At 35.9% G+C, this 21,049-nt stretch overlaps 1 protein-coding gene across 2 annotated transcripts in view; it reads right to left on the bottom strand.

Moving 5' to 3' along the window:
• The window catches only part of GRB14 (growth factor receptor bound protein 14), a 155,494-nt gene that overhangs the window by 67,505 nt on the left and 66,940 nt on the right, over positions 1–21,049 (bottom strand). Inside the window, exon 1 of one of the 2 annotated variants that reach the window (XM_020991078.2) lies at positions 19,726–19,937. The exons of the other annotated variant lie outside the window; for it this stretch is intronic. Coding sequence (XP_020846737.1) covers positions 19,726–19,788 — 63 coding nt within the window. The 5' untranslated portion in view covers positions 19,789–19,937. Of the gene's footprint in view, positions 1–19,725; positions 19,938–21,049 lie in introns of those variants that run through there. 2 annotated transcript variants of the gene reach the window in all.

Here is a 21,049-nt window from a genome sequence, read left to right as displayed (position 1 = left end):
CATCTGAAACCTCAGAGGGGAATATGAACTGGTCTCAAGCCCAAAAAGCTTCTTTGAAGACTTCAAGAAGGATTTTAAAAGCCTAAGAAAAATTGAACAATTCTTTTAAAAATATAGTTGACAAAATGGAAAAAAAAAAGTATACTGAAGAAAACAACTCTCTAAAAAGTAAAATGGGCCAAATTGAAAAGGAGGTACAGAAGCTAACTGAAGAAAACAATTCATTAAAAATTAGAATTGGGCAACTGAAAGCTAATAACTCTATGAGACATCAAGAATCAGTCAAACAAAATCAAAGGAATGAAAAAATAAAAGAAAATGTAAAATGCCTCATTGGTAAAACAACTGACCTGGAAAATAGATCCAGGACAGATAAGTTAAGAATTATTGGTCTACCTGAAAGACATGATGAAAAAAAGAGCCTGCAGAGCATCTTTCAGGAGATCATCAAGGAAAACTGCCCTGAGGCCCTAGAACCAGGTGGTAAAATAGTCATCAAAAAAATCCACTGATTACTTCCAGAAAGAGATCACAAATTGAAAATGCCAATGAATATCATAGCCAAATTCCACAATTATCAGATCAAGGAGAAAAGGAGAAAATCCTGCAAGCAGCCAGGAAGAAACAATTGAAATATTGTGGAACCACAGTCAGGATTATGCAGTACCTTGCAGTTTCTACATTGAAAGACTGGAGGGCTTGGAATATGATATTCCGTAAGGCAAAGGAGCTTGGATTACAACCAAAGATCAACTACTCAAAAAAAATGAGCATAACCTTTCAGGGGAGGAGGTGGACATTCAAAGAAATAGGGGACTTCCAGACTTTCTTGATGAAAAGACTAGAGCGCAATGGAAATTTTGATCTTTAAATACAAGACTCAAGAGAGGCATAAAAAGGTAAACAGGAAAGGGAAAAAATGTTATTCAATAAGGATAAACTGTTTACATCCCTGCATGGAAAGATGATACTTATAACTCTTGAGAACTATATTTTTCTTATGACATTTAGAAGGGATATACATAGACAGAGGGGGTGGGTTTAAGTTGACTTTGATGTGATCATAAAAAAATCTAATGAAGTGGTGAAAAGGAACTATAATGAAAGAAGACGAATGAAGGAAGCAGAAAAGGGTAAATGACATTACATGAAGAGGCACAAAGACATATTACAGTACAGGGAAAGAAGGAAGGGAGATGAGCATAGTTTGAACTCTACTCGCATCAGATTTGGCTCACAGAGGGAATAACGTACTCAGGTATACAAATCTAACTTGCCATAGGAAAAAGAGCCTGCAGAGCAGGCAGTAAGAGGGGAAAGGGGAAAGAAAAGGGAATTGGGGGGGGGGATAGAAGGAAAGGAAGAAGCAGTAAGGGAAAAGGGAAAGAAAAGGGAGGGGGCTGATAGAAGGGAGGGCAGGTTGAGGGAGGCAGTGATCAAAATCAAAACTCTAGGAAGGAAGGAAAGGGAGAAAAGGAGAAAGAAAAGCATAAACAGAGGAGGGGAAGGATAGGATGGAGAGAAAGACACAGATAGTAGTCATAATGGTGAATGTGAATGGGATGAACTCTCCCATAAAACAGAAGCAGATAGCAAACTGGATTAAAAACCATAATCCTACAATATGTTGTTTACAAGAAACATGCCTGAAACAGAGGGATGCACACAGGGTAAACGTGAAAGGCTGGACTAGAATATATTGTGTTTCAACTGAAGTTAAAAAAAATAATAAAGCAGGGGTAGCAATCCTGATCTCAGACAAAGCAAAAGCAAAAATACATTTTATTAAAAGATATAAAGAAGGAAACTACATCCTGCTAAAAGGCCCCATAGACAATTAAGTAATATCATTACTAAACACATGTGCACCAAGTGGTATAGCTTCCAGATTCTTAGAGGAGAAGTTCAGGGAATTACAGGAAGAAATAGACAGCAAAATTATACTAGTGGGGGACCTCAACCTCCCTTTCTCTGAACTAGATAAATCTAACCACAAAAAGAAACAAGAAAGCAGTTAAGGAGGTGAAAAGAATTTTAGAAAAGTTAGATATGGTAGACCTCTGGAGAAAATTGAACGGGGATAAAAAGAAATATACCTTTTCTCAATGATACATGGCACCTACACAAAAATTGACCATGTAATAGGGCACAAAAACTTTACAATCCAATGCAGATAGGCAGAAATATTAAATGCATCCTTTTCAGATCACGATGCAATAAAAATTATATGTAATAAATGGCCATGGAAAGATAGACTAAAAATTAATTGGAAACTAAATAATCTAATCCTAAAGAATGAATGGTTCAAACAACAAATCATAAAAATAATTTATAACTTCATTCAAGAAAATGACAATAATGAGACAACATAACAAAACTTGGGATACACTGAAAGCAGTTCTTAGGGGAAATTTTATATCTCTAAATGCTTACATGAATAAAACAGGGAAAGAAGAGATCAATGGATTGGGCACGCAACTAAAAAGAAAAACTAAAAAAAGAACAAATTAAAATATAGCATTCTAGCTATTACGCTATGACACAATTAAAGGCTTATGTTTAGTGATTAAGGTTAATAATATTAGATATATTATTTCCTATGGAATTAGAGTATAAATATCAAGTTGCTTAATTCATAAGCTTTAAGTCTCTGATCAGTATTTGAAATACAAGAAGAAAGTTAGCTGAAGAAAGAATGACTTGCACACGTGCATGGGGAAGAAGAGACCCAGAAAGAAAGACGTACTAAAGGAGATTCCTTCATCCTATTGTCTACCCATACTTTCCCCAAAAGCCTTCAGACTATTCTTATACTTCCCTACGCTTCCTCCTTCCTTACTGAGATGTGATATGATAGTGACTCAATACGTTTGGAAAGGAAAATTTTTTAAAAAGAGCGACTGATGGGAAATATCTCCGCTGATGTTAATCAGTACATTATCAGTAAGATATAGTCTTGAGGTGTTACCTACAGCACTGAGAAGTTAGGTGACCTGCTCATGGTCAAACAGCTAGTATGTGCCAGTGGCAGGCCCTGAACATAAGCTTAAGACCATCCTAATCTCTACCATACCACAACGCTCTTATATTGCATCTTACTTTAAGAAGAATGTATACACACATATGTAACTTTTCATATTCCAATACTGCACTGATAAGAAATCTTATTAAATGAATTTAAAATATAATGCTAATGTCTAAAGAACCCAAATACCAAATTATTGAACCAAGAAGTCTTGCTTTTCTTCCTTAATTTGACAGACAAGACTTACATACTAAATGGCCACCAGAGGGAGCCTTCACATCCCAACATATCAATAAACCTTTTTTTTGCTCCTAATAACTTAAATTTGAATTGAGAAAAAGTTGCACAGTTCAAACTAAGTAGACACACAGGATCAAAGTCTAAATCAAGCCAAAAATTCATAGGACTTAAGGATTAAAATTATTTAAGAATATATCTTCTATCATAATGAAGCTTTTTTTTTTCTTCCCTTTTTTCTGGTTATTCCATATAATCCAAGCCATTTGAAAATCATTTGGATTCAAGCTGAACCATTTGATGAGATAAATGTTGAGCATTCCATTCAGGTGGAGTTCTGCAGCAAGAAAGTGCCCCTATAAACATTCTGAATGCTCTACAAATAATATCACCGGTATTCTTCACAAGAGTAGGTGAAAAAACACTGGGCAAATTATTAAGAAAATTAGAAGGCTTCTTTTTTTAAAATAAAGTGGGATGACTGATTTATGGAAAAACCTATCAGGATAGGTAAATTGGTTAAAGGAATAGGACTATTTAGTCTATGGAAGAAAAGACCAAGTGGTAGGGGCAGCTAGGTGGCGCAATGGATAGAGCACTGGCCGTGAAGTCAGGAGGATCTGAGTTCAAATCCGGCCTCAGACCAAAAACTTCACACTTACTAGCTATGTGACCCTGGGCAAGTCACTTAAACCCAACTGCCAAAAAAAAAAGTGGGAATAGTATTATTCAAGTATTTGATGAGACGTCTGTCATGTAGAGGAGGTATTAAACTATCCTGAAACAGATTTAAGGGTCAAGTAAGGGAAAATTTCCTAACAATGAGATCTACCTGATGAATAAGTAGTTCTCAAGGGAAGTAATCCAAACTACCTATAGTCATATTTTTTTAAATGCTCCAAATCAGTAATAATTAAAGAAACGTAAATTAAAGCAAGCCTGAGGCTCTACTTTACTCATCAGATTGACAAATCTGACAAAAAGAGAAAATGATGAGTTTTGAGGTAGTCAGGGAAAAACAAGAACATGAATTCACTGTTGGTGGATCTGTACCTTGGTCCAGCCATTCTGGAAAGCAACCTGGAGCTGTGTCTAAAATGTTACTAATTTATGCGTGATTTTTGACCCAGCAATAGTACTACTAGGTCTATATGACCCAAAGAGATCAAATAAAGACCAGGCCTATGTACAAAAAAAAATTTATAGAAGCTCTTTTGCAGTGGCAAAGAACTAGAAATTATGGTGATAACCATTAACTGGGGAATGGCTGAATAAATTATATTATACAAACATAAGGGAATATTGCTATGCCTTAAGAAATGACAAAAGGAATGATTTCAGAGAAAACTGGGGGAAATTATATGAACAGATGTAAATTAAAACAATTTATACACTAAAAACAAAACTATAAATATGGAAACTCTGAAAGACTTAAGAACTCTGATCAACACAATGGCCAATGACAATGCCAGAGGACCAATGATGCAGAAATGGATTAATATACAGAATTAGCACACACTTCTGGTCCATGTAGGAATTTGTTTTGTTTAATGATGTGTATTTGTTACAAGGGTGGGTTTTTTTCCTTTTTTTAGTGGTGGAAGGGTAGGAGGGACACTAAATGCTTGTTAATTGAAAATAAAATTGGATCTTAAAGAATCAGAGCTATCCAAAAGTAAAATGAGCTGCCCCACGAGGCAGCTGGTTCTCTTTCACTGCTGGGAGTTTAAGCAGTTGGGTAGATTGCAGAAAGGGTCTTTTTTCTGATATGAGCTGGTCACCAAGGTCTCTTCCAACTGTGAAGTTTAATCATTCTATGAAGCAGGTTCTTTTCTGAGAGAAAGAAAAAAAAATAAGAGCTACTTAAAAACGCAATGGGAAGCCAAGATGGTGGAGTGACAAAGGAACCCTCTGAAGCCCTCCCAAATTTCCCTCCAAACAACTAGAAAACTACCTCAGAACTGAGCAGGGAGCAGGGAAAAAGATAACCAGCACAATAGGAAAGGTCTGTCTCACTGGGGTGGGAGGGGAGCAAGGTCCAAGAGCAGCAACAGTAGCCAGCTTCAGAATAGGAGGCCTGCAGCACAGCTCCAAGCCCGGGGCAGTCCCCTAGTGAGGCCCTGCCCCTCTGCAAACCAGCAGCCCCCTAAGCTGAGCAGTCTGAGCAGAGCAGCAAGGCCCCACCCCAGTGACCCTACTCCCAGACCAAGCCACCAACTAGGTGTTGACCCCACTGCTGACCAATGGTGAGGGTCCTCCCCCAGGGTTAGCCAACAGCGAGACCTTGCCCCCTGGGGACTGCAAGCAGATAGACTCTGTTTCCGTAGCATCTCAGCAACAGGGCCCTACCCCAGGGGCAGACCAGCAATGGGACCAGTTACCAAAAAGATTCTGTTATGATAGCAACCTGGCAGAAAGGCCCCACCTCTGGGGCAGGCCAGCTGCTAGACCCCACATCCAGGGGAGGCCAACAGGGAAGTTCCACTGCCAGGACAAGCTAGAAGGGTAACATACCCTCCAGAGAAAGCAAGAATCTGAGCCCTGAAGCCCAGTGAAAGCCAGCAGTAAAACCCTGAACCCCAGCACAAAAAGTTTGAGACAGTGAAGGACCAGAGGCAACTCTCACATAATAACACCAAATCACAAAAAAAGGCAGAAAAAAAGTAGCAAAAAAAAACAAACCAAAACAAAAAAGAGCTTGACTATAAAACGTTACTATGGTAATAGGGAGGATCAAAGCATAAATTTAGAAGAGGACAATTGGGTCAAAATGGCTACATGTGAAGCCTCAAAGAAAAATGTAACTTGGTTTAAGGCTCAAAAAGAACTCCTGGAAAAACTTTTAAATTTTTTTTTAATTAGATAAGTAGAAGAAAAAATGGGAAAAGAAATAAGAGTAATGCAAGAGAATCATGAAAAAGAGTCAATAGCATAGGAAAAGATATGCAAAAATTTACCAAGGAAAATAACTCCCTGAAAAAAAGAATTGGCCAGATGGAAAAGGAAGTATAAAAGTTCACTGAAGAAAATAATTCCTTAAAAGTCAGAATTGAACTAGTGGAAGCTAATGACCCTATGAAGCATCAATACACAATAAAACAAAATCAAAAAAGTTTAAAAAAATAGAATAAAATGGGAAATTTCTTATTGGAAAAACAACTGATTTAGAAAACAGATTCAGGAGAGATAATATAAGAATTGTTGAACTACCTCAAAGATATGATAAAAGAAAAAAAAAAGCCTGGACAATATCTTTCAAGAAATTGTCAAAGAAAACTGTCCAGATATATTAGAACCAGAAAGCAAAATAGAAATTGAAAGAATCCATCCATCACTGCCTGAAAGATTCTAAAATGAAAACTCCCAGGAACATCATGCAAAATTCCAGAGCTCACAAATTAAGGAAAAGTACTGCAAAGAGCAAAAATGGATGAATTCAAACACTGTGGAGCTACAGTCAAGATTATACAGGACTTGGCAGCTTCCACATTAAAGAACCAGAGAGTTTAGAATATAATATACCATAAGGCAAAGGAGTTAGGATTACAATCAAGAATCATCTACCCAGAAAAACTGAATATAATCGTTCAGGGGAAAAAATGGGCATATAATAAAATAAAGGACTTTCAAGCATTCCTAATTAAAAGACCAGAGCTGAATAAAAAATTTGACCTCCAAATACAAGACTCAAGGGAAACATTAAAAGGTAAAAAAGAAACAAGAAAGAGAAAAATATAAGAAATTCAATCAGGTTAAACCATTTATATTTCTATATGGCAAGACAGCATTTGTAACTCTTAAGAACTTTATTACTATAAGAACAATTAGAAACAGTACGTACAGACAGAGTGTATGGATATAAGATGACTTTGATGGGATGACACTCTCAACCCCCTCCCCAAAAAAAATAAAGAGTGAGAAAGTAAACTGCACTGGAAGAAGGGGGGGGATTGAAAGAGGTAAGTTATCCCACATAAAAGAGGCATGAAAGAGCTATTATAGTGGAAGGGGAAATAGGGGTATGGCAGGGTGATGGGCAAAGTTTAAACCTTATTCTCATCAAAATTAGCTAAAAGAGGGAATAACATACACAGCCGGATAGAGAAATCTATCCTATCCTATAAGGAAGTAAAAAGGGGTGGGAATAATAGAAAGGGGAGGGGGACTGATAAAAAGGAAAGTAGGTTGAGAAAGATGGTGAATAGAAGTAAAACACTTGTGAGAAGGGAAAAGGTAGAGGGTAAGTAAGACAGAGAGTGGGGAGGGGAGAAATAACATGGAGGGAAATACACAATTATCACAACTATAAATGTGAATGGGATGAACTCACCCATAAATTGGAAGCAGATAGCAGAATGGATTAAAAACCAGAATCCTACAATATGTTGTTTGCAAGAAACACATTTGAAGCAGAGAGATACACACAGGGTAATGGTAAGGGGCTAGATTAGAAATCAGGGGCTGCAATCATGATCTCAGACAAAGCAAAAGCAAAAATAGATGTAATTAAAAGAGACAAGGAAACTATATCTTATTGTAAGGTACCACAGACAATGAAATCATATTAATATGAAACATATATGCACCAAATGGTATAGCATCTAAATTTTTGAGAGAGATATTGAATGAATTACAGGAGGAAATGTATATACTAGTTGAGGACCTCAACTTTGCCCTCTCAGAACTAGATAAATCTAACCAAAAAATAAACAAGAGAGAAATTAAGGAGATGAATAAAATTCTGGAAAAGTTAGATATGATAGATGTCTGGAGAAAATGAAATGGAAATAGAAAGGAATATACTTTTTTCTCAGCAGTACAAGGCACATACACAAAAACTGACCATGTATTAGGACATAAAACTCTCACAACCAAATGCAAAAAAAAAGACATAGTAAATGCATCCTTTTCAGCTTATAACACAATAAAAATTACATCCAATAATGGACAATGGAAAGAGAGATTAAAATTCAATTGGCAATTAAATAATCTGATGTGAAAAAATAAGTGGGTCAAAGAACAAATCATAGAAACAATAATTTCATTAAAGAAAACTACAACAATGAGGCATCTAACATAAAATCTAATATCAAAATTTATAGGATGTAGCCAAAGCAGTACTTAGGGGATTTATCTCTAATTTATATCTCTAATAGAGAAAAAGCAGATCAATGAATTGGGCATGCAACTTAAAAAAAAAAACTAGAAAAAGAACAAATTTTAAAATCCCCAATTAAACACCAAATTAGAAATCCTGAAAATCAAAGGAGAGATTAATACAATTTAAAGAAAACCATTGAACTAATAAATAAATCTAGAAACTGGTTTTATAAAAAATATGAACAAAATAGATAAACCATTGGTTAATTTGATTTTAAAAAAAAGGAAGAAGAAAACCAAATTACTAGTGTCAAAAAAATGAAAGAGATGAATTCACCATCAATGAAGTAGGAATTAAAACAATTGTTAGGAGCTATTTTGCCCAATTATGTGCCAATAAATTTGACGATATGAATGAAATGGATGAATATATACAAAAATATAAATTACCTAGACTAGCAGAAGAAGAAATAAAACTTAAATAATCCAATGTTAGAAAAAGAAATTGAATAAGTCATCGATGAACTTCCTAAGAAAAAATCCCCAGGACCAGGTGGATTCACAAGTGAATTCTACCAACATTTAAAGACAATTAATCCCAATACTATATAAATTATTTGGGAAAATAGGCAAAGGAGGAGTCCTACCAAATTCTTTTTTATGATACAAATATGGGGTTAATACCTAAAGTGAGAAAAGCCAAAAGAGAGAAAGAAAATTATAGACCAATTTCCCTAATGAATATTGATGCAAAAACTTTCAATAAAATACTAGAAAAGAGATTACAGCAATATATCACAAGGATTATACACTATCACCCTGTGGTATTTATACCATGAATGCAGAGTTGGTTCAATATTAGGAAAACTACCAATATAATTGACCATACACAAAACCAAGAGAAATCACATGATTATCTCACAAGATGCTGAAAAGGCTTTTGACAAAATACAGCACCCATTCCTATTAAAAACATTAGAGTTCACATGATCCAAGATACTCCCAAAGGACTAATGATGAGGCATACTATCTGCCTCCAGAGAAAGAATTGATATTGTTTGAATAGAGACTAAAGCATGCTATTTTTCACTTTCTTTCTTTCATTTATTTTTTTTAACCAAGTCTTCTTGTACAAAATGACTAACATGGAAATGTTTTACATAATTGCACATGAGTAACCTATATCTGATTGCTTACTGTCTCCGGGAGGAGGAGGGTGGGATGGATAGAATCTGGAACTCTAAAATAAATTAAAATGTTTTAAAAAAAAATTTAATGCAATGGGCTACCATGGAAATTAGTGGCTTCCCCATCACTGGAGTTCCTTAAGCCAGAATTGTATGATCACATTTAAAGGACTCCTTTTTAGGTAAAATGGGGACCAGATGGTTTCCAAGGTCCTTTCTAACTAAGAATCTGTGATTCTGTGACCTTAGGCACCAAAACGAGTGATGTCCTTCAAATCAGTTTGAGGAGAATGGACATTTTTTCCAACAATTCTTCCACTGCTCAAAACACTTTAAGCATTTCTCTTTGAGAACCACCCCTCTCAAGTCTATGGCACAGTTTTTTCAGTGTCTTCAGGCACAGCAATACTGGAGTCACACTAGCTTTCTTGCTGCTCTTCACACAACAAATACTCTCCCATCTCCATGCCTTTGCACAAACCATCCCCCACTTCTGGAATGCACACTCCTTACTTCCCCTTAGAACTCTTGGCTTCCTTCAGAATTCAGCTCAGTGCTCACATGAGACCTCTCCTGGGCTCCAAATATTCTAGTACCACCTCACCACCAAAAAAAATCACCCTATATTTATTGTATATGTCATATATACTTCCATATGCATATGCTATCTCCCCCCTAAAGCAATGATAGCTTCTTACGGTAATTTTTTCATTTCTTTCCTAAATAAATGCTTGTTAATTGACTGACTGATTGGCCTAGATCTAATCCATCATATTCCCTCTATTACAATCCCAAGTAGTCAACCAGCCTTTGTTTAAGGCCCTCCAGTGAGGAGGAAAGCTATTACTTCTCTATAGAGCCCATCCCACTTGTGGATAGCTATAATTATTAGGAAATTTTTCTTTATGTTTACATCAAAGTGTGTAGCTGATGGTGAAGTAGATAAGAACATTGAACCCAGAATCAATAAGACCTGAGTTCAAATTTGACCTCAAACACTAGCTCTGTAACCCTAGGTAAGTCAATAAAATGCTCCCTGCCTCAGTCTCCCCACCTGTAAAATAAGGATAATAATAGCACCTACCTCCCAGGGTTGTTGAGCTCAAATGAGGTATTTGTAAAAAGTGCTTAGCACAAGACCTGGCACATAATAGGTGCTAAATAAATACATATTCCCTTTCCTCTTCTTCCCTTCCTCCTAAACCTGCTTCTTTGCAACTTCAATGCCTTGCTCCTAGTTCTGCCCCTGGGACCAGCAGAACAAGTCTCATTCTGTTTCCAAAGGCCAGTCCTTCAAGTACTTAAAGACACTTATCATGGGACTCTCAAGTCTTCTTCAGGTGAAGCATCCCAGTTCCTTTAGTTCTCCAGTGGCATGAATTCTAGGTCCTTCACTATCCTGGTTGTCCTCTTCTTGAAGCTCTCTAGCTTATCAACAAAATTCCTAAAATGTGGCACCCGGAATTAAACAAAATTCTCCAGAGAAAGAAGCCAGAGTATCATTTCCTGAGTCATTATGACTTTCCAAACTCAGATTAAGACCACATTATACTATGATCACCCAACCATATTTTGTATACAGTTCACTAAAATTCCCGCATCTTTTTAAACAAACTGAAGGTAAGTGCTACTGTAGATAGAGCACTAGGCTTGGAGTCAGAAGAAACTGAATTCAAATCAGACATTGATGAGATGATCAAGTCCCTTAAGCTCTCTAAGCCTCAGTTTCCTCATCTGCAAAATGGGATGTTTCCCAGGGTTACTGTATCAAACAAGATAACATATGTATAGCAGCATTTTGCAAACCTTAAAGCACAACATAAATGCTAGCTATTATTAGCTATTACTATAATAGGCATGGCTTCCCCATGTGATAATCAGAGATTTTTACTTTTTAATCCAAGGACACAACTTGATATTTATCCCTATTAAATTGTTCTCATACTAGACGCAGCCTAATGTTCTACCCTATCTAGAATTTTTGGATCCTTACTCTGACACCCAAGCTTGCCTTCCTAGTTTAGCATCATCTGCAATTGCGATACACATGCTACCTAGTCCTATACCTTTGTCAAAATCACCAATTAAAAAAAATATATATTAGAATTGTGCAGGACCAAACATAGATCCCTTGGACATTTCACTAGTGTCCTCTCTTTCTGAGGAGACACTGAACTATTACTATTGAACTATTACTCCTTCAGTTCAGGGAACCAAATTCCCACACATATGACTGTACCGTTGTCTGTCCCACTTATATTCATTTTTTCTACAACAAAAGGATGACAAATGTGAGATGCCTTTCGGAAACCTAGGTAAACTACAACTACATCATTCCTCTGATACTGACAAAGTCATCCAATAACACTGTCAAAAAAAAGAAGTATGATTAATACCCCATAACCTTTTTTTTGAGGAAGCCATGCTGGCTCTCAGTGATTACCACTTTTTTTTTTCCAAATGCTCAGTATCCCTTTAATAGTATGTTCTAGAATCTTTCTAGGAATTGAAAATAAGCTCAGCACCTTTAGTTTGCAGGTCTCATCTTTATTATTTATGTGTTTATTTTTTTAGGCAGGAGATTTGTCCCTCTCCAATTCTGTGGCACATTTGCTAGTACCCATAATCTTACAAAGATCAACAGGTAGCTTTGTAATATCTGCCAGTTCTTTTAGTACCAAAGATATGGTTTATCTGGGCTATCAAGGTCACTGAGCAAGAAGGTATATCACTAGAAATCATCTAAGTCAACACCTTCATTTTACAGGTGAAAAAACGAAAGCTTTCAGAGATTAAATGACCAGTCGCTAATTATAAATCTAGCTATTGGCAAAGCCAGGACCAGAACCCAAGTACTTGTGACTCCTGGTCCAATGTTCTTTCCATTATGCTGTGTAATAAAGGGAGGGAAAAGAAATCTTCTATAATGATTTCTTCCTTGTATCCCAACTGTTCCTGATTCCTTCCTTCGACCATGGGCCCTAGCAGCCTTCATTTATCCCTTTAGAGTCTCTATATCCATTTCTCTCATAGATGTTTTATATTTTAGCCACTACTGCACATATTTCATGCCTCTTTTAAGATACCATCCAACTACTGCGTCCCCTAAATCATATCTTCATAACAAAAACAATGTTAGGGTTATCAAGAATCACACGAGAAGGACAGGGAACAGATAACGGAGTACCTATGTGTCAAATGACCAGATCCAAACTAACCCAAAAAAATATCTGACAAAATATATAATATACCCCATTCCAAAACCAGCCTGAGTTTATTGAAAACTAGAAATCAAGGTGACCTCAAACTGTCATCCATCGTAGAAGAGAGAAGAAACAGGGAAAAGAAGGAATTTATTAAGCACCTACTATGTTCTAGGCACTGTGCTAAGCACTCTACAAATATTGTCTTATTTGATCCTCACAATAACCCTGGGAGGTAGATGCTATTATTATCCTAATTTTTCAGTTGAGGAAACTGAGGCAGTTAAATAACTTGACCGGGGTCACATGGCCAGTAAGTGCCTGAGGCTGGATTTGAACTCAGGACTTCCTGATTCCCAGAGCAGCTCTCTATCTGCTATACCACCTAGCTGCCCCTGGAAGAAACTTATCAAAGATTTATAAAGCTTTGTTTACCTTCTCTATTAAAAACATGTTCCTTCCCTCTAGAGCAGAACCATTTTTTTTATGTGTATGCTCTGGAACCCTTTGACAGCCCAGTGGAATCCTTAATAGAATGTTTTAAAATACATAAATACTTAACAAGGAATTACAAAAAAAAACCAAATATATTGGAATATAGTTATCAAAATGTATTTTTTAAAGTTTATATACTCCAAACTAAGAATCCCTGCTCTAGAACCTGCTTGAGGTACTAAGGTATCACTATATGTTGCTACCATATATACATGAATCTGCCAATCAGCCCAACAATTTTCATTCTGGATAATTCATTAAAACCAACGTTATCAGTAGGCAATTTTTTTTTACAATCTATACAGAAACCACTGCGCTGGATATTACAGAGATGACATGGTAAGACATGGCCCCTACTCAAGGAATTTCTGAGACCACTGTGTTTGGAGTGGCCATAAGAGGTTTCATATAAAAGAATCTGAACTCAATCTGAGTTTTAAAGGACTGGTAGGATTAGGATAGGCAGAAAGGAATGGAGAAAGTATCCCAGGAAGATGGACTGGCATCACTGGCACAGAAAAGGCAACGTGGATGCCACATTGAAGAAGTAGTAAATAAAACACTCTGGTTAGTACAGAAGGTTCACAATGAACCTCTCAACAGCAAGAAAGATATTTGAAAAGGCAGGTTCAGCCTGTGAATGTCCAACTCTTTAGAGTATAACAATGTTAAAATCAAACAACAAAAAACACTAAGTGTTGTATTTGTTGGAACACACTGTATATGCCTTTGGCAGACAAAACCAGAAAGCATTTTCTAGGAACAGTGAACCATTGTGATGAAGAATAGTCTAACACACTTCCTACAATGCCAGCTGTTCTGAATATTACGTTGTATTAAAAAATACTGGAATAAAAGTATAAGGGGTGGCTAGGTGGTGCAGAGGATAGAGTGCTGGGCCTCTAGCTAGGAAGACGAGTCTTCCTGAGTTCAAATCTGGCCCGCATGACTCTATTTCCCTCAATTTCTTTATTTGTAAAATGAACTGGAGAAGGATATAATAAACTACTCTAGTACCTTTGCCATGAAAACCCCAAATGGGATTGTGATGAGTTAGACATGACTGAAACAACTGAACAACAAAAAAAGTATAAAGGACAGCCTCATTTCATGAATAAGCTTACATTCTAACAAGGCAACATACATAAAAAGCCTAATTATCATACAAGAACCTAATAACAAGACAACCCAACAATTCAAAGAGAGATCACAAAATTTCATTACTGGCAGGATTCTGTGGAAATAAATATACTCTTACACTCCTAATATAAATGCAAATTGGTAGGATATTTTTGAAGAAGAATCTGTCAGTGTACAGTAAAAGTTAATAAAATAATCAGATCCTATGATATAATTATACTCATAATTGGGAATAAAATCTTTTATTTTAACACCAATATTCTTCCAGGGATGATGTAGGCTCCAAGTCATTGAACACTACAGTCATGGAGATCATGAAAAAAAAAAAACTACACACACAACTAAGAGATATAGGATGGGCTTAAGCAGGCAAACAAGAAATTTTGAAGAATTTCATTAAAGTATGTTGTCAAAGAAATGTTTGACCAGAAAAACATAAAGATCAATCACATAGCAAGTGGTAACCATGCAATGTAAAGAAAATTGGAGGAAGGCCTCCAGTGTAAAGATCAGACCCCTTCTGGCAAACATATAGGACAAGACAGATTGGTAGGCATAGTTGGTTTGCAATCTGCGTCACTGAAAGGAATACCCATATTGATCATAGATCCAATGAAGTATTAGTATATACTAAGAAAAAATTTATGAGAGGGACACAAACAAGAGTCACATGATGCTGGCTGTAGTCACATGAATGGGCTATAGGCTGTATCTTTGAAGGGAATACACATATGAATGAAATCTCCTATATACTGGAGTGTACCAGAAATATTATCCTCCCAAAAGATATCAAAGAGAATTGGAACAAATTGTTCTCATCCATCCATTCTACTGGGGGAAGTCTTCACACGCTTGGGGTAGACAGCCTGTCAAACACCCTCAACCTGGTTTAGCCCCTCTGCTGAGATAGTTTACCAAAGTGTGACTGTTGTGCATGCTAAAGCTTCTTGGAACCACAGGTGAAAGTTGGGTGACCAGTTGGACACTCAAGGTAGATGACCAGCCCTGAAAAGGGCTTAGCAAGCTCTCATGTCAGAGGGGTTAGTCTTCCCTTAACACACCATACACACCACTAGTGATCTAAAGCTGGAAAAGACGCAGGGATCAACTACTCTAACCCTGATGCTCATAAAGGTTAAGTTACTTCACCCAAGTCATATATAGATAGTAAATAACAAAATGAGGAATTAAATCCAACCCTTTTACTACAAATCTGGTACTTTTCTATACTGTCTTAAATGTCCAAACCTCAAGTAACTAAATAAACTGTGGCATTTCACTTTAGTGTAATAATAAAATACAATTTAAAAAAAATATATAAAGGCATAAAAATAAAATATGAGAATCAATCAATAGGCATTAACAACAATCATGAGTAAGTGCTTACTATGTGCCAGCATGGGTAATGAGGATGAAAAAAAAAAGGCATTAGGACCTACTCTCAAGGAGTTTACCTTCCAATAGGAACACAAAGTATACACAAAAGATGAATTCATAGTAGATGGAAGTTGCCTTAGAGGGGAAGGTACCAGCGGCTGGGGAGAAAAGCCAGAGATTTTAAGAACAAGATTCAGAGGAAGAACATTCTGGGTCCAAGTGATAGCTAGCGCAAGTGCATGGAGATGTGGGAAGTGTCACATCTGTAAAGAACAATAAAGATATCTAAACTATAAAGCGTTGAGGAAAGGAATACATGTTTTAAAAAAAAGACAAAAGATGCAATAGTCAGGTTCTTAAGAATTTTAAATGCTAAACAGAAGAATGTAAATTTGATGTTAGAGGTAATAAAGAACAACCGGAGTTTAGTAAGGGGAGTGGCAGGAAGGAAACTGTCAGATCTACATTTGAGGAAAATCACTTTGGCTACTGTGTGAAGCATGGATGGAGTGCAGACTTCAGTCAGGCAGTCCCATTAGAAGTCTGTTGCAATAGTCCATGGAAGAGATGATGAAGCCCTGAATTGGGTCAATAGTTATTAGAAGGAAATGTATGTAAGAGATGTTTAGAAGACTTACAGGATTTGGGAACTGGCTGAATGTGTGGGGTAATACCAAGGCTGTAAACTTGAGTAAAAAAATAAATATAAAACAATAGGAAGTCAAAGAAGAATAAAAAGCATACACACTGGAAAATATCCACACATATATGTGGATATGAGTGTGCGCATATGATTTAGATTAAGAGTAAAAGTTTTTCCAACTGGAATTGTAAATGTAGTTTGGATTCAAGTTGAAGAGGTCCTGAATGTCAAGATAAATTACTTGGAGAAGAGGAAGGGAGAAAAAAAATTTGGAACTCAAAATCTTATAAAAATGAATGTTACAACTATCTTTACATGTAATATAAAAAAATGAAATACTATTAAATGAGAGGGAAAAATAATTTGAGCTCCTTGAGAGCAGGGACCATAGGGGAAAAAAAAAAGAAAAAATGCTCAAAATCACCAATAAGTAGGTAAATCTAAATTAAAACAGCTCTGAGGTTTCACCTCACACTTTTCAGATTGAGAAAGTTGACTTTAAAAAAAAGGAAAAAGAAAATGACAAATATTGGAGGAACTGTGAGAAGACAGAAATATTAATGAATTGTTGGTAGAGCTGATAATGGTCCAACCATTCTGAAAAGCAATGTAGAACTAAGTCTGTACCCCAAAGAAATCAAAGAGCTTTGAAAAGGTCCTATGTATGCAGAAATAGTTTAGCAACTCTTTTTGAGGTGGCAAAAAAACTGGAAACTAAGAGGGGTGTATACAGATGCATTGTACCATGATGAAAGAAATGTTTTTTGGGGGCAGCTAGGTGGTGCAGTGGATAGAGCACTGGCCCTGAAGTCAGGAGGATCTGAGTTCAAATCCGGCCTTAGACCAAACACTCAACATTTACTAGCTGTGTGACCCTGGACAAGTCGCTTAACCCCAATTGTGAAAGGGGAGGGAGGGAGGAAGGAAGGGAGGGAGGGAGGCAGGGAGGGAGGGAGGGAGGGAGATAATGTGGCGATTTGCTTTGCTTACATCTTTCTTACAAAGTTTTCTTCCTCAAAAAAAAAAAAAGGAAATGAGAAGTAGACAGAAGAGAAAACAAGTTAGTTAAATGAAAAAAAATAAAATTTAGTTTTTAAAAGAAAGAAAATTTTAGAACTTAGGTTTCCAAAATCAAGAAAATTACATATGATTGATGAAGTTAGTGAAAGAAAGTTTCCTCCATTTTCCCCCTTCCCCTGGTACCTCTAAGACTTCTATCTAATTAAATGGATGGTTATCAAATAGCAAGATTCATTACTGAAAGAGAAACAAAGGAGCAAATTATGAAACAGCCTTAATGAACCAATTGATCAACAAGCACATTACTGCCAGGCACTGGGCAAAGCACTAGAGAGATACAACGACAAAAGTGAAACAAAAGCCTTAAATCCTGATAGATCAGACACTAAAAGCCATGGAAGTGACTTTCTACTGATGCCAGATACTTTTAGACATGTACTGTACTCACTTTGTCAAGAAACTGGATGCCTACTGCTTACTAAATCTCCCTTAAAACCAGCACTGATCTGTTTCAGGTATATAAAGATGCCATACACTGAGCTGTGAGATTAATCTGTGCCTTCTTGAAGGAAAGGTAATTTTGTGCATAAAAAAATACATAGTGCGTAGTAATTTGGGGTATTCATTTGCAGGGCTGGTTTCGATAAAATTATGTTAGTTCCTGACATATCCACAGAATCATCTTCTCACCTAATAAGGTCTAATCCAATACATAAAAGAAACAGTAAGGGAAAAAAAGCTCCAATCACTAAAGTAAATGGCATCAGCCTTGGCAGAATTGCTGAAGAGACGTATGAGCCCTGTGAGGGTTATAATATCATGGAAGTTGGACAGGAGTACTTTCATCTTTTATGTGCCAATGTTTATACATAATTTTATATGTTTTGTTTATTGAAAAAGAAAGTCATAGGGTTGGGCCTTATATAGTTAATACCTATTGTAGAAAACCTTAAGGAAACTTATTACAAAAGCTGAGAAAAATTCAAAAAGTTGTCAACTAAAACCTCAGATCTTACTCAGTAAATACAAACATTATTTCCAAAGTAATCTTAATCTTGTGATTATCTGTCCACTCTTGAATTGATTTTCTATTCAAGTTTTGCTGCCACTATTCCCCCTACACTGTTTAAAAAAAAAAAGTCCTTGAAAATGATAGCACCTTTTATGAATGTTTTCCAATCACACTTTAAAACAAGGAATAAACAAAACAGATATTATTCTAAATATGCATCATTCTAAAAGAAAATATATTCAAATTTATATAACTTTAGAGGTGGAAGAGGCTAGGCCAACTCCCTCATTTTGTACATAAGAAAACAGACACAGAAAGGTTAAGCAGAGTGAAGATCCAGAGCTATAGCTTTCTGAATGGGAAAGAAAACCTTCACAATAATTTTCACTATGTAATTTAATTAATAACTTCTAAAACAAGGAAATGGCCTTAGGAATAAGCAGTTTAGAATGAAACCTATGAAAATTATATACCTTAACGGGAGGAGAGGCAACAGGATAATAATCAAATTTAAAAGGTAGCTAGAATATTCAAGTTTGAATGAAATATATGCACTACAATAGTAACTGCAGTGTTTAAGTGGCCATAATGAGTATAATTTTTAATTGATCAACAAGGAGTTCAGTTATACATTCTCACCACACTTAAACATAAGAGGACTATATTCAGATCATTCTAACTTACATGTCAAAATATAGTGTTTACATTAAAATATCAAATGCAATGTAAATGACACAGAAAGCTAAGTCTTTATGGCAAACTATTTGACAGAATATATATTTTTAGTAACTGGAATTATCACAACATTCACACAGATTTAAAATAAAAATCAATATAAATGGGTAGAAATTAGGATTATAAACTGAAAATGTATATTGAACAGGAAAGCTATTACATATTTCCTTTCAGCAATAGAGAGAGAAATGTTATAAAGTACAGGGAAATAAACTGTTACTTATAAACCAATCTAAAACACTACAGTAAGTGTGGATTGGCAATTAAAATGAAGGTAAAAAGAACAAAGGGCGAATATGTGCAGTACAAGAAAAAAGGCTTCTACACATTTCCTAAAATGCTTCCCAGTTATCTAAAATGGAAACTGCTGTTCCCACATGGTGGCCAACTTCTATAATACCTTCATTCTGACATAAATCATTTTTTTTCAGTTCAAGTCAAGTAACACTTTCAGTAAACTCAGCAAATATTCTCCCATGATATATAATGAAAGTTTCCCAGACATTTACAGAAAGAGATGGGGGAGAGAAAGGAGAGGATTTGTGCCCTACCCTTTTCTGCAGAACTATTGGAGTTATTGCAGGCAGGGTGACCCTTCTCGCATATAAGCTCATGTCTCTTCATGGAACTATCCTCTCTTGTAGACCATATGTGAAATTAAATCGGCAGTTACTCCGGGGAGTTTCTGTTCTCGGTTTGAAGAAACAACTAAAAAAGTAATAAATGTCGTCCTGTTTATGTGAATCTAGCTCTACCCAAAGCCAATTAAGGATGACTATGGGACAGGACAAGGCAGCAACCAATCATATTCTTGAAAACGCCTCCTTTGTCCTTGGAAACACATTCTGATACTTTTGTTTATGATATTTAAAGAACCAGATTAACAGGCATTTAGCTCACTTAGGGCCGTTTTTTTTTCCTCCTCAAAACAGTGTAATTCAATGCCATCTTTGTTGATTAGACAGTTATATCCTTATTTTACCAAAGCAATTTAACATATGGCAGATAAGAGATTGTTTACACTGGTCTATTTAAAGTATGTAAATACGGAGATGAACAAAATTTACTCAATAGTTATGTTACTCATTAAATGGGTAATTGGGTCAACTTGGGGACTTTGCAAATCAAATTAAAATGAAAGCACTCAAAAGGATTCATATGTATGTGCCATAAAGAAAGTTGCATTTTATATAAATACATTCTACCCCTATTAAATGATAAATCCTACATTTAGAGTTAAACTCAGGCTGTCCTAGGCAACCAAATACCAGTTTAGAGATTAATTCAACAAATGATGGGATTAATGCATATGGAGTTTTTTTGAGATAAAATATACATTAATTTCCAAAGTTTATATTTTTTAAAAGCAGCACAGAATTCTACATTAACATACTTATTTCAAGTTATAACTTTTAGAATACTAATAGTAGAATACTACTAACTAGTCTCAAATCTCCTAAACTTTTTTTTCCTTTTTTCCTAGAATTACTAAATGAAAAGAACTTTTTTTTTAGAGGAGGGGGCCAAAAAAGGGACTCACAAGCAGTTTTCAGTGAAATCTCTGTAAGGTGGTGTTAAAGCAAATGTTCAATAATATCAAATAAGAAATCATTTTGAAATATTAAATGCAATCTGAGTTTTCACAATTACAAATTCACCAACCAACAATTCCTTAAATCTCTTTATTAACCCTAACACCTTTCTTGTTTAGCCATAAACTGAGAACAGATACAAGTTCAGTGTAAAAGATACCCCACATTACTGCAAGATTATAACATTACTATTTTAGTAACATAGAAGATCCCCTGCAAAAGAAGGGGGTGGCATTTCCGCAACTGAAGTACCATTGGGATTTAGTTTATTGCCTTACACTTA

The sequence above is a fragment of the Phascolarctos cinereus genome, unplaced genomic scaffold, assembly GCF_003287225.1.
Source record: "Phascolarctos cinereus isolate Bilbo 61053 unplaced genomic scaffold, phaCin_HiC Scaffold_726;HRSCAF=1367, whole genome shotgun sequence".
Taxonomy (NCBI): domain Eukaryota; kingdom Metazoa; phylum Chordata; class Mammalia; order Diprotodontia; family Phascolarctidae; genus Phascolarctos; species Phascolarctos cinereus.
This window is presented reverse-complemented; position numbering and strand designations above follow the sequence as displayed.